This window comes from Lissotriton vulgaris, chromosome 2_1, assembly GCF_964263255.1.
Source record: "Lissotriton vulgaris chromosome 2_1, aLisVul1.2, whole genome shotgun sequence".
Taxonomy (NCBI): Eukaryota; Metazoa; Chordata; class Amphibia; order Caudata; family Salamandridae; genus Lissotriton; species Lissotriton vulgaris.
Window position 1 is genome coordinate 1190654269 of NC_141687.1, and position 13367 is coordinate 1190667635.

The 13367-nt window shown below is 43.9% G+C and overlaps 1 protein-coding gene across 2 annotated transcripts in view; it reads right to left on the reverse strand.

The window, feature by feature from the left end:
• PRDM10 (PR/SET domain 10) overlaps positions 1-13367 on the reverse strand; it is a 1138198-nt gene that overhangs the window by 688008 nt on the left and 436823 nt on the right. Inside the window, exon 12 of one of the 2 annotated variants that reach the window (XM_086956905.1) lies at positions 2150-2350. In XM_086956905.1, coding sequence (XP_086813031.1) covers positions 2150-2350 — 201 coding nt within the window. Of the gene's footprint in view, positions 1-2149; positions 2357-13367 lie in introns of both variants that reach the window. The other variant, XM_086956904.1, reaches the window with a different exon arrangement.

Sequence of the window (13367 nt, forward strand, 5' to 3'; positions counted from 1 at the left end):
GTGAACCAGGGTCAGCGGACTCGATAATTCTTGCCTCCGTGGCTACTTTAACCAGGGATCACACTCGGCAACTCTGGGCATTAGCTTGCCTCATCTCCACAACGGCCCCCCACAAACGCCGGGGATGCCTGGTTTCACCTTGGAGATACCCAGGAGGGAACATCTCACAGGGAAAGCCAGGATGGGTTCCCCAGCGGTCTATAGCGCCAGGACACCTCCGGGTAGCAGTGCGCTTTACAAGACACACACATTTACACACATTTACATATCCTTATTCTAAAGTAAAGGGTTTTTAATTTTGTGGAGGATACGTCAACCAGATATGTGATGAGTGTGGTTATCATATTAACTTGAGTTCACAGCCGGCATACTATCCCAATGGTCATAGTTTACCTAGTACAGGCTCACTTTGATGAGTTCTTCTATTTCATGGCATGAGAGAACTGTTTCTTCATACTTTGAGACTACAGAACCCTATTTGTATGTAGTAGTGAATCTTTGAGCCAAGATTCACCAAGATACTTTTCCCAGGTGAGTGAAGCATCATGACATAGCTTCACAACTCTGCTTCATTCAGAACTAGAGTTTCAAAACTATTCAACGTAAGAAGGGTGCCAGAGCCAATATTTAAAGATGATCACTACACATCTCTGATAAATATTTATCCAGAACCCTATGAACCTAATTTAGAAGTTTCTGCATATTAATAGACAATAACTGGTATAATTAGAGATGTGAGGACAGCGGTGTAGGCAATGTAGGCTGTACCAGTATAATAATTCTCAATATATTTATAGCTTGGCTTCAGCTATCTTTAAAAGATATGTCCAAGTAAGTTTAGTGTATATTAGGCTCTTTTTGGGAGAGTTGACTTAGGGATGTGATTTGTCAAATACTGGCTTGTAGTATTTTAGTAATCCCTTGACACTTACTACAAGTGTCATAACGGTTCGGAATCCTCGTTACCCACCCTTCTGGATGAAAACTGTGCCCAAATATCAGCATGTGGGACTTAAGCAAATTGAGAGTGTTAAGAATACAAAATACCATTGTGAGAATACTTTAGTAAGTTTTGGACACTTATTATAAGTGGTAATAACGACACTGCATGCTCATTACTCACCATCCCTCTGGATGAAAACTGTGCCCTAATATCAGCATGCAGGCCTTAGGCAAACTGAGAGTATAAAGAGCAACAAGAGATAAAACGGTGTGATAATGCAATACTACTATGCTTTACTTAGATTGATTCAAATAATTGATTGAATAAATAAGGTTGCTGTTTTCATTAACTTGCTGCCATTAGAAAATTGCTTTAAGAATGTATATGGGCAAGTGGCCACATATGGCAGGTGTTTTTTATAAATAGAAATGACTGTATAATAGGAGATTAAATAGTTTTGCCTCCTTTCTGTGTTCATGGCTATCTGGTCTTCTCAATGTATATTTGAAAATTAAATGTTGCTTATCTAATTGTCTTTACAGCTCTGAGGAAGTCCATGTTGGACGAAAAGCGTTGGCTGGGCTGATACATTTGACTATAAATAAAGAATAATTGGAAAAAGAGATTTCAAGACTCCTTGCGCAGTACTTTTTGGATTTTGTAGATCTTGAGAAATTGTTTATATTTTGCAAAATAATTATGTGTAACTGTATGCTCCTTCTCATTGCTAGACAATAACTTGTGTTAATGATGCTTAGCACTAATCTTCCTCTTTGATGTGTGGTTTAGTTACCATCACTCTTTTGCTGGTTTTAACCAGCACATATTTCTGTGATCAATATGATAATAGTACCTGACCCTAAATAAGTGGAGCATGTTAAATGTGCACCACACACTTAACAGGCTTTCCAGGATTGTAAATGAGTACCCAAGTATCCACTTCTGAGTGGACCACTTACAAATAATTACTATCAAGTGAATTGTAAGGGGAGCATGCTTGAAACAAAAAAAAAAGACTGGAATGTCCCAGAATATGTTGAGAAGTAATAGGAAATCCCAGAACTGGATACATGGACCTTCATTTAGAATTCTGCAAAAACCTAATTAATGTGTTTACAGATGGATGTAGGCATAATTGTCACTCAGGTCATTACTGTTACTGGACCCCTCTCATGCTCAGCACTGATTAAAGTGTTCCAAACGTACCCGAATACGCTTCGCTCGTCGCATATCTTCAGCCGTTAAAGTGCTCTCCAAGGGAACCATCACAGTGTCTTCATGCTGGAGAGGACGTATCTCAGTTGGCTGCTGTATGGAGGGCTGACTGTCTCTTCCCTGAGTAACAGGGGCCAGGCCCTGCTCACGATGCTCGTAACCATTCACTGCAGCCTGTCCAACACTGTCAAACTGTGTCTTGGAAGAAACAATATAGATCAATGTGTGAAATCAAAAATGAAGTAATACTCAAAGCGCCCTTAACTCTGAATGCTTTAACAAGGATGTTTAAAATGACAAACTATTTTCACAGATGATACCATGGTCAGCTATAAGGAAAGCCATTAAACAAATGTACTTGGGAGACTTAGCAGGCCTGTCACTACTAGATGTAAATACGTGAAGGGAGGACAGGTCACAAACCTGCTAGACGATCTGAATGCAGAAATTTTGAAAAAACTGAATCTATATGGAATATGAAATCTCATTATTTCTTCCTATAAGCAATCTCTACTGACTCGTAAGAAGGCATTTTACTCTAGACAAAAGGATGCTGGACAAGTTACAAATCTGAATATTTCCAGTTATGGTTTCACAATGAAATCCTCTCAGAAAGAGTGTAATGACCGAGCATGAATGGAGACTGTATTACCCTTCAACATTTGGAAATTATCCATTAGAGAAAGGTACGGTACATCAGCCAAGTGTCATGTGACTCAACGAGTTATACGTTTGCTCTTAACATCTGGGTTGACCTGCAGTATAAGACTTTTAATATGGAAAAGGTCAACTGACTACCATTACATTGGGCAATAATTGTAACTATAATTAACATCACTGCAAAACGTCAACATTGTGGCAGAGCTAACAGAAAACAAGAAATGTATTATTAACTAGCTAAAACATCTGAAATGGGAGAACATTCTGCAAATAATGATAGAAGGAGATGTAGCTGAGTATCTAAATTTGTAGACTTTGGAATCCAGGTTTGAATCCCGGCCTCAGTGCTTGGCTCCACATTGTGTGATTCTACACAAATCATTTAATCTTCCTGTGACTCAATGTGTAAAATGTATTTGTGTAAACCCACTTGATGTACACAATCTTGTAGATGGTCAAACAACATGAAATGGGAGTTCCCAATAATAAAGATGGGAGAATTCTCCAACAATCTAAGGAACGCCCACAGAACAACTGAATGATATCAAATATTTCTTTTTATTCACATAAAAACATTTTGTTTGGTATGAATTATCAAAAATAGTTATATTTCTTTCTCATATTTTTATATAGATTTTTCTCAGGAAAACATGCATAAAAAATATATCATCATCAGCCACAGGACCCAAGCAACAATAAAAGATTGGCACATAATACACTCACTCATTCAATCAGACCAAAAACATCCCCATACTACTACACACAACCACATTCGAACATAAACATCCACAAAAAGCGCCGACGCGCGTTTCGGAAAAGTGCCAATTCAAGCTTCCTTCATCAGAGTGCAGAACACCAATAATGAAGTTTGGCACAGTCTCTCAAGATAGGCAAACCCCAGTAGTGGGTGGGTGTCCTAAAACCGTCGTGGCTGGCAAAGCATATCATATAGCCGACCTCGAGAAAAGCCCTCAGCGATGTCCTAGAAGGGGTGGAGGGGGGTAGGTTAGGCCCTCCAAAGGTCCAAGGCAAGAGGACCGGACCCGATTAAAGATCAGATAAGATGTAGCACGCTCAATTGATATTAGGATGACACAATTCAATGGGGTCCAAAACACAAATGAGTGTCGGAGTAATTAGAAAAGCAGTTTCAAGCCGGCAAGATAGAAGAGGCTTTGGTAAATGAAGGACCTGAAAACCAGTAGGGCAGCTGCAATCATTCACAAGAGAATTGACAAGGGTCTAGTTCGAAAGCTGATGCCGCATGACGCTATTCACAATCTTGTAGATAATCACCCAACCTACCATCTTCCATCCCCACCAATATAATGTACATATAATTACATTACACCATTGGTTCATGATAAATAAATATGTCTGATGAGGTTTTAGTCTCTACTCGCAGTGACCATACTGGCCTCCAAAGCTCTAAGTAGTTTAGTTTGTATTATTTTAGTTGACATGTCAAAACAAATGTGTGGTTAGAATCTATTTCCATGTGCAGTACCCAACAGTTTAAATGTTCCAATGTGACAACCTTTAATGCCTTCAATATGAGTTAAAGTAATGTTAATGTACAAGTGCAATGGTGCTCCCTTCTTTGGGGGGAACACAGTATTCATTTAAGTTCAGTTTCTCCCTCACGTACTCTTTCAGCTTGATGGCCTATAGAAATCCACTCATAAATAAAACACAGGCTCTTTTTAAAAACTTGTGAAAATAAAATGGCAAGTGCAAGAGGCCAGAACGAAATAAAACAACATTAGAAATACTAAAGAAGACAAGGTGCACGTCAAATTGAAATCCACTTCTTGCAAAATGGTAAAATGATGATTAGTCTATATCTTCCAAGAGGCAATAATTAGGAGAAGCCCTAGAGATATAGGTTTAATTTGCAAGCACAGCATCTCGCAATGGTCCTTTTTCCTTTATCCTGGCTCAATCAGATATGACTGCCTTCAGTGCAAGGGATTCCCAAGGCAAATCAAACAATATTTTTTCTTAATATTTACTCTATTATTAAGTAATGCCTAAGCTTCTACCAAGAAGCAGACTTCTCTCCAAATGAGAATTTCTTTGATTTCCAGGAGATGTCTAATCCTTTGGATCAATCTTTAGCTCGACATCTAAATGAATGGCCAGATTATTTTGTTTCTACTTTGCACATGCTGTGAAGGCACTTGATGGATATGACTTGCAGCGTGCTGTAAAGCAGGGAAATTAGAGGATGAGAGTGAACGTGCAAACTCACAAATTAAAAAAAAGGAAAACAAGAAGAAAGCCTCTTAACAGGGCTACACAGCGCAGACTATGATAAAGCACAACATAATGTGATCCACTTAAAAAACAAGGCTACTGAATGAGACGGTCCATCAAATGAGAAAGGAGCCTGCATTCAGCTAGTCACTAACAATGTTTTCTCACCTTCAAGCACTTGGTTCTAAGGTGCCTAAAATTTGATTAAGAAAATAAGTTACTTACCTGTAACTGCAGTTCTCCAGTATCGGTATCTTTCATAGATTCACATGTTTGAATAACTTCCTGTCGTTTAAGTGTGAGTCCCATGGTACCATAATAAAGTAGTATGTATAACTATCATTGGCTATAATGGAAATTAAAAAGTCAGTTAATAGTCTATCTATGTTCTTTTAAAAAAAGGACCAAACTTGAACCATAACCAATCAGGCGACAGCACCCTCTAGAACACTCCCAGCAGAGGCGGAGTCTCTTAGATTTTCAAGCACAAGTGGGAATAAATGATCCTGGGCTATAAGGAGAACCTCTCCAGGGAGGAGGGTGGGTCGGATGTGCATCTATGAAAGATACCAATACTGGAGAACTGCAATTATAGGTAAATCATTTATTTTCTTCTCCGGTATTGGATCTTTAATAGATTCACATGCTTGAATCAGAAAAGCAAGTAGTTACTGTATTTATAAATCTTATAGCATTAGCTCAAATAGCGGATAGAAAATATAGACATAACATTCCTGATAATAAATAATAATAAAGAGTTTGTAGAGCACCTGGTTACACTCACTAGTGTGTTCCCGCGCTGCGGCCAGAGGGAGCTACAGAGAAGTGTCGAAAAGGGCAGGCAGAAGAGCAAGGGTTCTATGTCTGGAAGAGCCATGTATTCAGCCTTTTCCTAAAGATTGTATCCGATTGTTCCATCTGGAGGTCCATTGGAAGTGCGTTCCACTGTTTAGCTGCCAGGTAGCAGAAAGAGCGGCCTCCCATTCTCATTCTTTTTATTACTGGGACTTACACCAGCCCTGAGCCCTGAGAACGCAAGGCTCTGGTAGGAGTGTAGGGGGACAATAGGTTGTGCAAGTACTTTGGGCCTTTCTTCATCAGGATCCGTTGACTAATACAAAGGGCCTTAAAAGAGATTCTTTCCCTTATTGGGAGCCAGTGAAGAGTAGTACGGGCACTTTTGGAAGGGGTACTCCTAGGAAGCATCAGGATTAGGCGTGCGGCAGCTTTTTGGACGTATTGCAGTCTTTGCACGCTCTTTTTACTGGCGCCTAAGTAGAGTGCATTCCCATAGTCGAAGTGAGAGGTGACAAATGCGTGGACTAGGGTTTTCCTGGCAGCTATCGGGAGCACATCTAAGGTCTTCCGAAGGCCCTTCATTATGCCAAAGCACTTTCCCGCCACCATCCTGGTGTTATGATCGAAGGAGCGAGTAGAGTCTAGCCACATCCGCAGGTTTTTAACCTCCTCCTAAGGGGTGGGGGTGGTGCCCAAAATCTGCGGCCACCAACTAGGTGACCATATTGAGGGAGCATTGCCCACAATTAGGACCTCGGTCTTGCCGCCATTCAGCTTTAAGCAGTTGTTAGCCATCCAGACTGCAAGCTCTTGTAGGCATGCGGAGAAGGTAGCGGCAGCTTCTTCCTGATATTGGGACAAGGATACGACAAGCTGCGTGTCATCCGCATATGACACGACACTGATGCCGTATTTTTCAATGATATTAGACAGAGGGGCCATATATAGATTAAAAAGCGTGGGGCTAAGTATGGATCCCTGTGGTACCCCCTTCCCTAACCCGATATACTTAGAGTAGTACTGCCCTTGAGATACTTGAAAGCTCCTGTCCTGAAGGAAGGAGCTTAGCCATTGCAGAGCCAGGTTGGTCAGTCCATTCTCCTTAAGGCGCTGAAGGAGTATGGGGTGGGCCACAGTATCAAATGCCACGCTGAGATCCAACAGGATCAGTGCACCCGTCTGTCCATCATCGACCAGACGGTGGATGGTTTCAGTGGACAAAAAAAGCTCCGACTCTGTGGACAATGTAGCTCGGAAGCCCGATTGCGTGGGGTGGAGTAGGCTGGCCTGATTCATGTGATCAGTTAACTGAGCATTGACCACCTTCTCCGCGATCTTGGCGAAGAAAGGTAGGAGAGATATTGGTTGAAGATTCTCCAACTGGCTGGCGCTAACCCCGTTTTTTTTTTTATGGGGACAACCACTGCCTTTTTCCTACCTTTGGGGGACCACTCCTGCCTCAAAAGAAAGTCTGATGAGGTGCCTAATGAAAGGACCCAGAATGTCCATACTCTCCCTCATATTTCTTTGTTTAATAGGATCTCTCGGGGAGCCTGACTTTATTTTTAAAGCTATGGATTTTAGGTCATCCAGGGAGGGAAGGCTGAAATTGGAGAGGCAAGACGCTTCCTCCAGATTACACACTCCCGTCCAATCAGTTTTCCCGTTGCGAGCCTCCTCCGGGAAGGTTGAATAGATCCTCTCTACTTTATCCGAGAAGTAATCTGCTATTAGGTTGTAGGATTCAACAGAGACTTTACTAGGGGCAGAGGTTCTGTCAAGGGACAAAAGCTCTTTAAAAATCACAAATAGCTCTCTAGAGGAATTATCTGCAAGTTCAATTTTCATATTTTAGTATGCAGCTTGCGTCTTCCTTATTAGAGAATGATACTGCGTAAGACTAGTTTTGTATGTGGCCCTCCGCTTTTCAGAGAAATCTTTCATCCACCTACGTTCCAGACGTTTACAGGAGGATTTCACCGCCTTCAGCTTCTGATTGAACCATGGAGCGGATCTGGACTGTCTCCTAGGAGCATTGGCGGCCCATGGCGCCACCTTGTCAAGTGCCTCACAAATGCGTTGATCTAAAGCACTGCAGGCCGTTTCAACCTCACTCCCTCCAGGTTGGCCCCCCCTGCTAAAAGCCAGATTGAACTTGGTTGCCGAGAAATTGGCCCATTGCCTCTGGGGTGTGCCCGTGTCTGTTTTTAGCGCAACTTGGGCTTTAGGTATAAGAATCCTGAAGGGAATGATATAGTGATCAGTCCATGGGACTGGGATCGGAGTGTCAACCCGGAGCTGTCCCCAACTGGCAAAGATAGGGTCAAGTAAGTGTCCATGCTGATGAGTCGGGAGAGTGGATTGTAATACTAAATGAAGTGTATCCAGCTCCTGGACGAGCTCTTGCGCTGGGGTATTATCCCTATCGTCAAAGTGTAGGTTGAGGTCACCCAGCACCAGTGCCTTGGCATAACGTAGTGCTAGTTGCATGACATGTTCCCTAAGACTGATGTCGAACTGTGAAGCTGGACCAGGTGTTCGGTATATCAAGAGGTCTTTAATGACATGGGTATTGTCCACTATAATAGTGAAAAGCCCAGCCTCACTGGCCTCTACTGCCGCCCTCTCCAGGGAGCATTCTACCGCCAGTTTATGAATCATAGCTAACCCACCCCCTCTGCATTTAGGGCGATCCAGTCTTAAGATCCCATAATTCAGAGGGAGGGCCTCGAGGATATCTGGAGCGGAGTCCTCGTTCAGCCATGTTTCAGTTAATAACATGATGTCTGGTTGGTTATCCATAAGGAAGTCGTGAAGCTCGTGTTTATGCTTGCTTAAGGATCTACAGTTAACCAATATCATGTGAAAGTCATAATCCTTTCCAACTGTCCCCTGGTTAGTAGTCAACACATAGGGGCAGTTGTGAGAAGTTGGCCTGGTATTTGATGTTCACTATTCTAGTGGGCACCTTGCACCAGTCCAAACAACCCTTATGATGATGGTTGTAAAGTCAACCTTATAGACCAGCTATCCTAGGGGTAGCATGGACAAAGAAGTCTTAGGCTAAACTCAAGAGGGCATGTGAAGCCAGCTGTTTTACCATATGCAATCCCTTTAATACCAAATGAAAGGACACCACACAGGATATATATTCAAAATATATATGTATTTATTTCTAAAGCAATCCCCTGAACTCTTTATGAGCACAGAAGCACAAGCGCATAACAAGTAACGTAATAGAACATACAAAAGTCGCACCAATATGGATAGGGCCGGGTGGCCCGCTAAACCATATACTAAAAAAGTGGTATAAGTACCACATCACGAACAATGGTAAGGCCTAGGGCCTTGGGAATCGCTGGGGCTACACTGGGCTAACAATGGTTAGGGAGCAGGAGGCCCACGGGATGCGTGTGCAGTGTCTAAAGGCACACGTGTGCACACATGGAAGTCAATGCGTGCGTAAAGATAGAAAGTTAAAGGCTTGGGAGTCTTCCGACTGGACTAGAAGCTAACCACTTGGAACTAGGACACTAGGAGAGTTACTCTTTACAGGAGCACCGCAGTACTCGCGTAACCTAACCCACAGGAAGCGGGTGCATAGGTCCCAAAAGTGTGTCGGGTTTCGTCAGGGAGTTCTATGGAGTCTTGGAGAAAAGATGCTGCAGGCGGCCAGGAGAGAAGAGTCTGGGTGGATCCAATGGTGGATTGAAGATGTAGAGGACCTGAAAGCAGAGGGGACAGAGTCTGGGTCATTAGCCAGTGACCAGGAAGGAACCAGGCGATGTTGCGAAGCAATCAGGTGCTGATGAGAAGCTAGTCTCTGCAGCCACGTGGACCAGGAGGCGTCGACGACACCAGGAGTCAGGTACGGACTGTCCCACGAAGGCTCTCGCTGTCGGCGGTGTCAGCTTCAGGATTGGAGTCAACAAGCCTTGGCAAAGGCAACCTACCCAGGATACGATGTAGGCTTTTTACTCAGACTAGCAAGGTCTGAGGGGCTGCTTCTTTTGAGGGAAGCAAGGGCCAGTCTGGAGCAACCAGACCAGCGGTGTAGATTCAAAGGTTCGTCGCCAAGATGGCCACTAGCCAACGGGAAAGTGACCGGGCAGACGCGTCGAGCAGGAAAATGCAAAAGGGCCCCACGCAGAACTCGTGGAGGGTGCAGGGCTGATCTTTAGTGCAGATGCTGCTCGGGGCTGGGGCTTCTCAATCCCCAATGCACAGCTTTGAGGAGGCTTCGGGGGCTGCACAGTTAGCAGGTCGCAGACTTTTTAAGATGGCCGGTCCCACGTCTCTCGTCGCCTCCACGGGTCTCAGCTTTGCAGGGACTGTGGATCGGGCTGTTGGATGTCTGGGAATCAGGTTCTTGTCAAGCTCTGTGCTCGGGCTCCGGCGGGAGGCGGCGACAAAGCAAGCCGTGTATCGCTGGATGGTGCCTGCTTGTGCAGGGTGGTCACTCCTTGACCACAAGGGAGATTCTTCAGTCGTCTTCTTCAAGTAGATCGTAGAAGGTCCAGAGTTTCGTTTCAAAGTTTCAGTCAGGATTAATCTAAAGTCTTGGGACTCAGCTCCTACCTATATACCAATCTTAGGGGCTGGATTACCTGCTAGGTCCCTCCTATGGGTGGGACCAGGGAAGGGGGTGGTTACACCCCTTTCCCTTTGTCCAGTTTCGCGCCAGAGTTGGGGCTGGAGTGCCCCAGCACCGGTTTGAACTGGCCCATGCATGGGACACCTTGTGTGCACCAGGCAGTGTCTCAATCCTTTCAGCCCTCCCTGTCCCAATACACAAAATCCTGTCTGGGGTGGTGCTAGCACCTCCCAAGGCAGGAAACCTATTGTCCAAGCCTCACTCACTGGAAGGACTCCCAGCAGCAGGAGGTCAGACTTGTGTCTGTGGCAGCAGCATCCATTTTGTGATGCTGAGGCTCTGGTTAACTTTAACCGGGACTAGTAGGGTTGAAGGGTTGAAGGGTGGAATGCTACCCCCGTCGCCAGAACTGGCGAGGGGGTGGTATTCCAAATCGTATGACACCTTACTCGACATGTTTTGATAAAGCCAAACCATAGTTAGCATTTAACCGCGAGGTTCATAATGCACTTAAGAGTATATGGTATGGCAATATCCTAGAACAGCTATAAGGACATGGTTCCAAAAGCTGCAGACAGGCTCGGCTCATGATAGAGCACCATCTCACATAAAACCAAGCACTCTGCCTCCAGGATTGTTAAGGCCTGCCATAGGAGTGACTTATAGGTGTATATGTGTCTAGATATAAGGTTAGATATAGGTATACTATATCTAAGCAAGGGGTGATTACACGACCTTGCCCCAGCTGAGTGATCAGCCAGTTGTGTAATGTGAATGGCCAGCCAGGGGTGGCATAATACATGCTGCAGCCCCTGGTAGGCCTTGGATGCACCTATGCCCTGGGTACCTATAGTACACTGTACAGGGACTCATAAGGTGACCCAGTATCCAATTGGTAATGCACCTAAAGTGCATTGTACTGAATTTAGAAAGAGAGCAGCTGGGCTGTGGGTCTGATTAGCAGGCCCACAACTATATTATGTCGAAAACCTGTGAAGCAAAAAGCAAAAAGTGGGGTGACCATAGGAAAGCAGACCCTACTCTCCTACAGCAGTGACTACATTTTTGCTCCCTGCAGCCTATCTGTATACTATGCGCACATGAGCTAGATATGGAGGAGCGCATCATGTGGAGTTTCTCAGAGGTGTAGATGCGAGTGCTGGTGAAATGGGCAGGGGTCCTGGCCAGCCGCGGACGGGTGCGCAGAAGGGCTTACCTTTGGCGCGCCGAACGGCGGCGCGCCCACTGCGAGCGTCCTTCCTGGCATGTGCCCTAAGTAGCCCCTCCCGCCTCCACACTAGAACTCTGACTGGGTCTCGAACTGGGCGACCAGAAGTCCTACTCCTTCCTCCCTCCCCTCCGTTCAATCGGCACTGTAAGCGCCGTGACGGACCGGGGCAAGAAAAGTTGAAAGACAAGTGAGTGTTTTCTTTCTTTTTTTAAATCAATAGCAGAGTGCAATGTTAAAAAAACTTACAGCATTTAAAATGCCCCAAACAAGTTAACGCGCTTCCGAAGCAGCTCCTGACAGACTCTGCCACCATCTGTCGTAGCCGCAGCGCTCCCTCCTAGGCAGGCGCCCTAAGTAGCCCCTCCTGCCTTCACACTAGACCACTGACTGGGTCTCGAACTGGGCGACTGGAAGTCCTACTCCTTCCTCCCTGCCCTCCGTTCATTCGGCACTGTAAACGCTGTGACGGACCGGGGCGGGAGGAGTTGAAAGACGAGTGAGTGTTTTCTTTTATATGCAATTAATGTATATATATATATATATATATATATATATATATATATATATATATATATATATATATATATATATATATATATATATATTGCTGCACGCTTGCTTATGTCAAAAGAAAGCAGACGGCACTCCAAGCTGATGATTTTGTGGTTTAATGACAGACCCCCGTTACCCCATCAAAGACAAACGCGTTTCGCCATGAAACGGCTTCCTCAGTGTCAATGTGCATAACAAAACTTGCCATTTTATCTCCACCTCTTAATGGTTATAGAAAGAGGACTAAGCCAACAATAAGGTAGAATAGTGCCAGACATATTGTAAAGTGCAAATGCATATTAGTTCACAATGAAACACGGAAAAAGTGACAATTGATAAAGTGCTCGTGCAGTTAAAAACAACAAGGGAAGAAATCCCTATGCAATTCATTTGAATATTTTGTGACTTACTCGGTGACATGAGAGTGTAAACATGTGACCGTAATGAATTCATATATATACACATATACACGCAGTGCAAATGTTTCTATGAATACACAGAAATGTTGAAATATCACAAGTTGGTATCATTGCGAGTCTTCTGCAAAAATTTACATGAAGCACTACATATTCGACTATCGAAAGTTAGATGTATTTTGTACCCTTCATGTTAACAACATTCTATTAATATGCACCGTGTATATTTGGTCGCTCTCTCATCATATTTGCATATGTGTTGTGCAAGTCAACTTTTTTATAACGCCCTGAATGGGCATTTTTTTGTTTTGTTTTCGTACGTCTAGCCCTGTATGGGCATAAGACTCCCTAATGTAAATGTACAGATTTCATAATACTATGAACATTGCGTGTGGGGGGGAGTGTGGCAGATGATGGTACCTTATTATAGTTTCAGATGTTACATATCTATTCTTTTACAGTTAGCCCCTTATGTCTTAATCCAAGTGTACCCAGAGTTCTTCGTCATTGTTAAGACCTATCGGCTTCATGGCTTGGAGGTCGATGATATATCTTGACTCCATTGCCCTGAGAGTTCTGATCTTATCTCCACCTCTTTCCTGCCTTTCCAATTGATCTATCAGATAAAAGGACAGTAGATCTCTGTTACTGTTGTGGTGGGTTTCGAAATGGCGTGCCACCGGGTAATTTTTATCCCTGTTG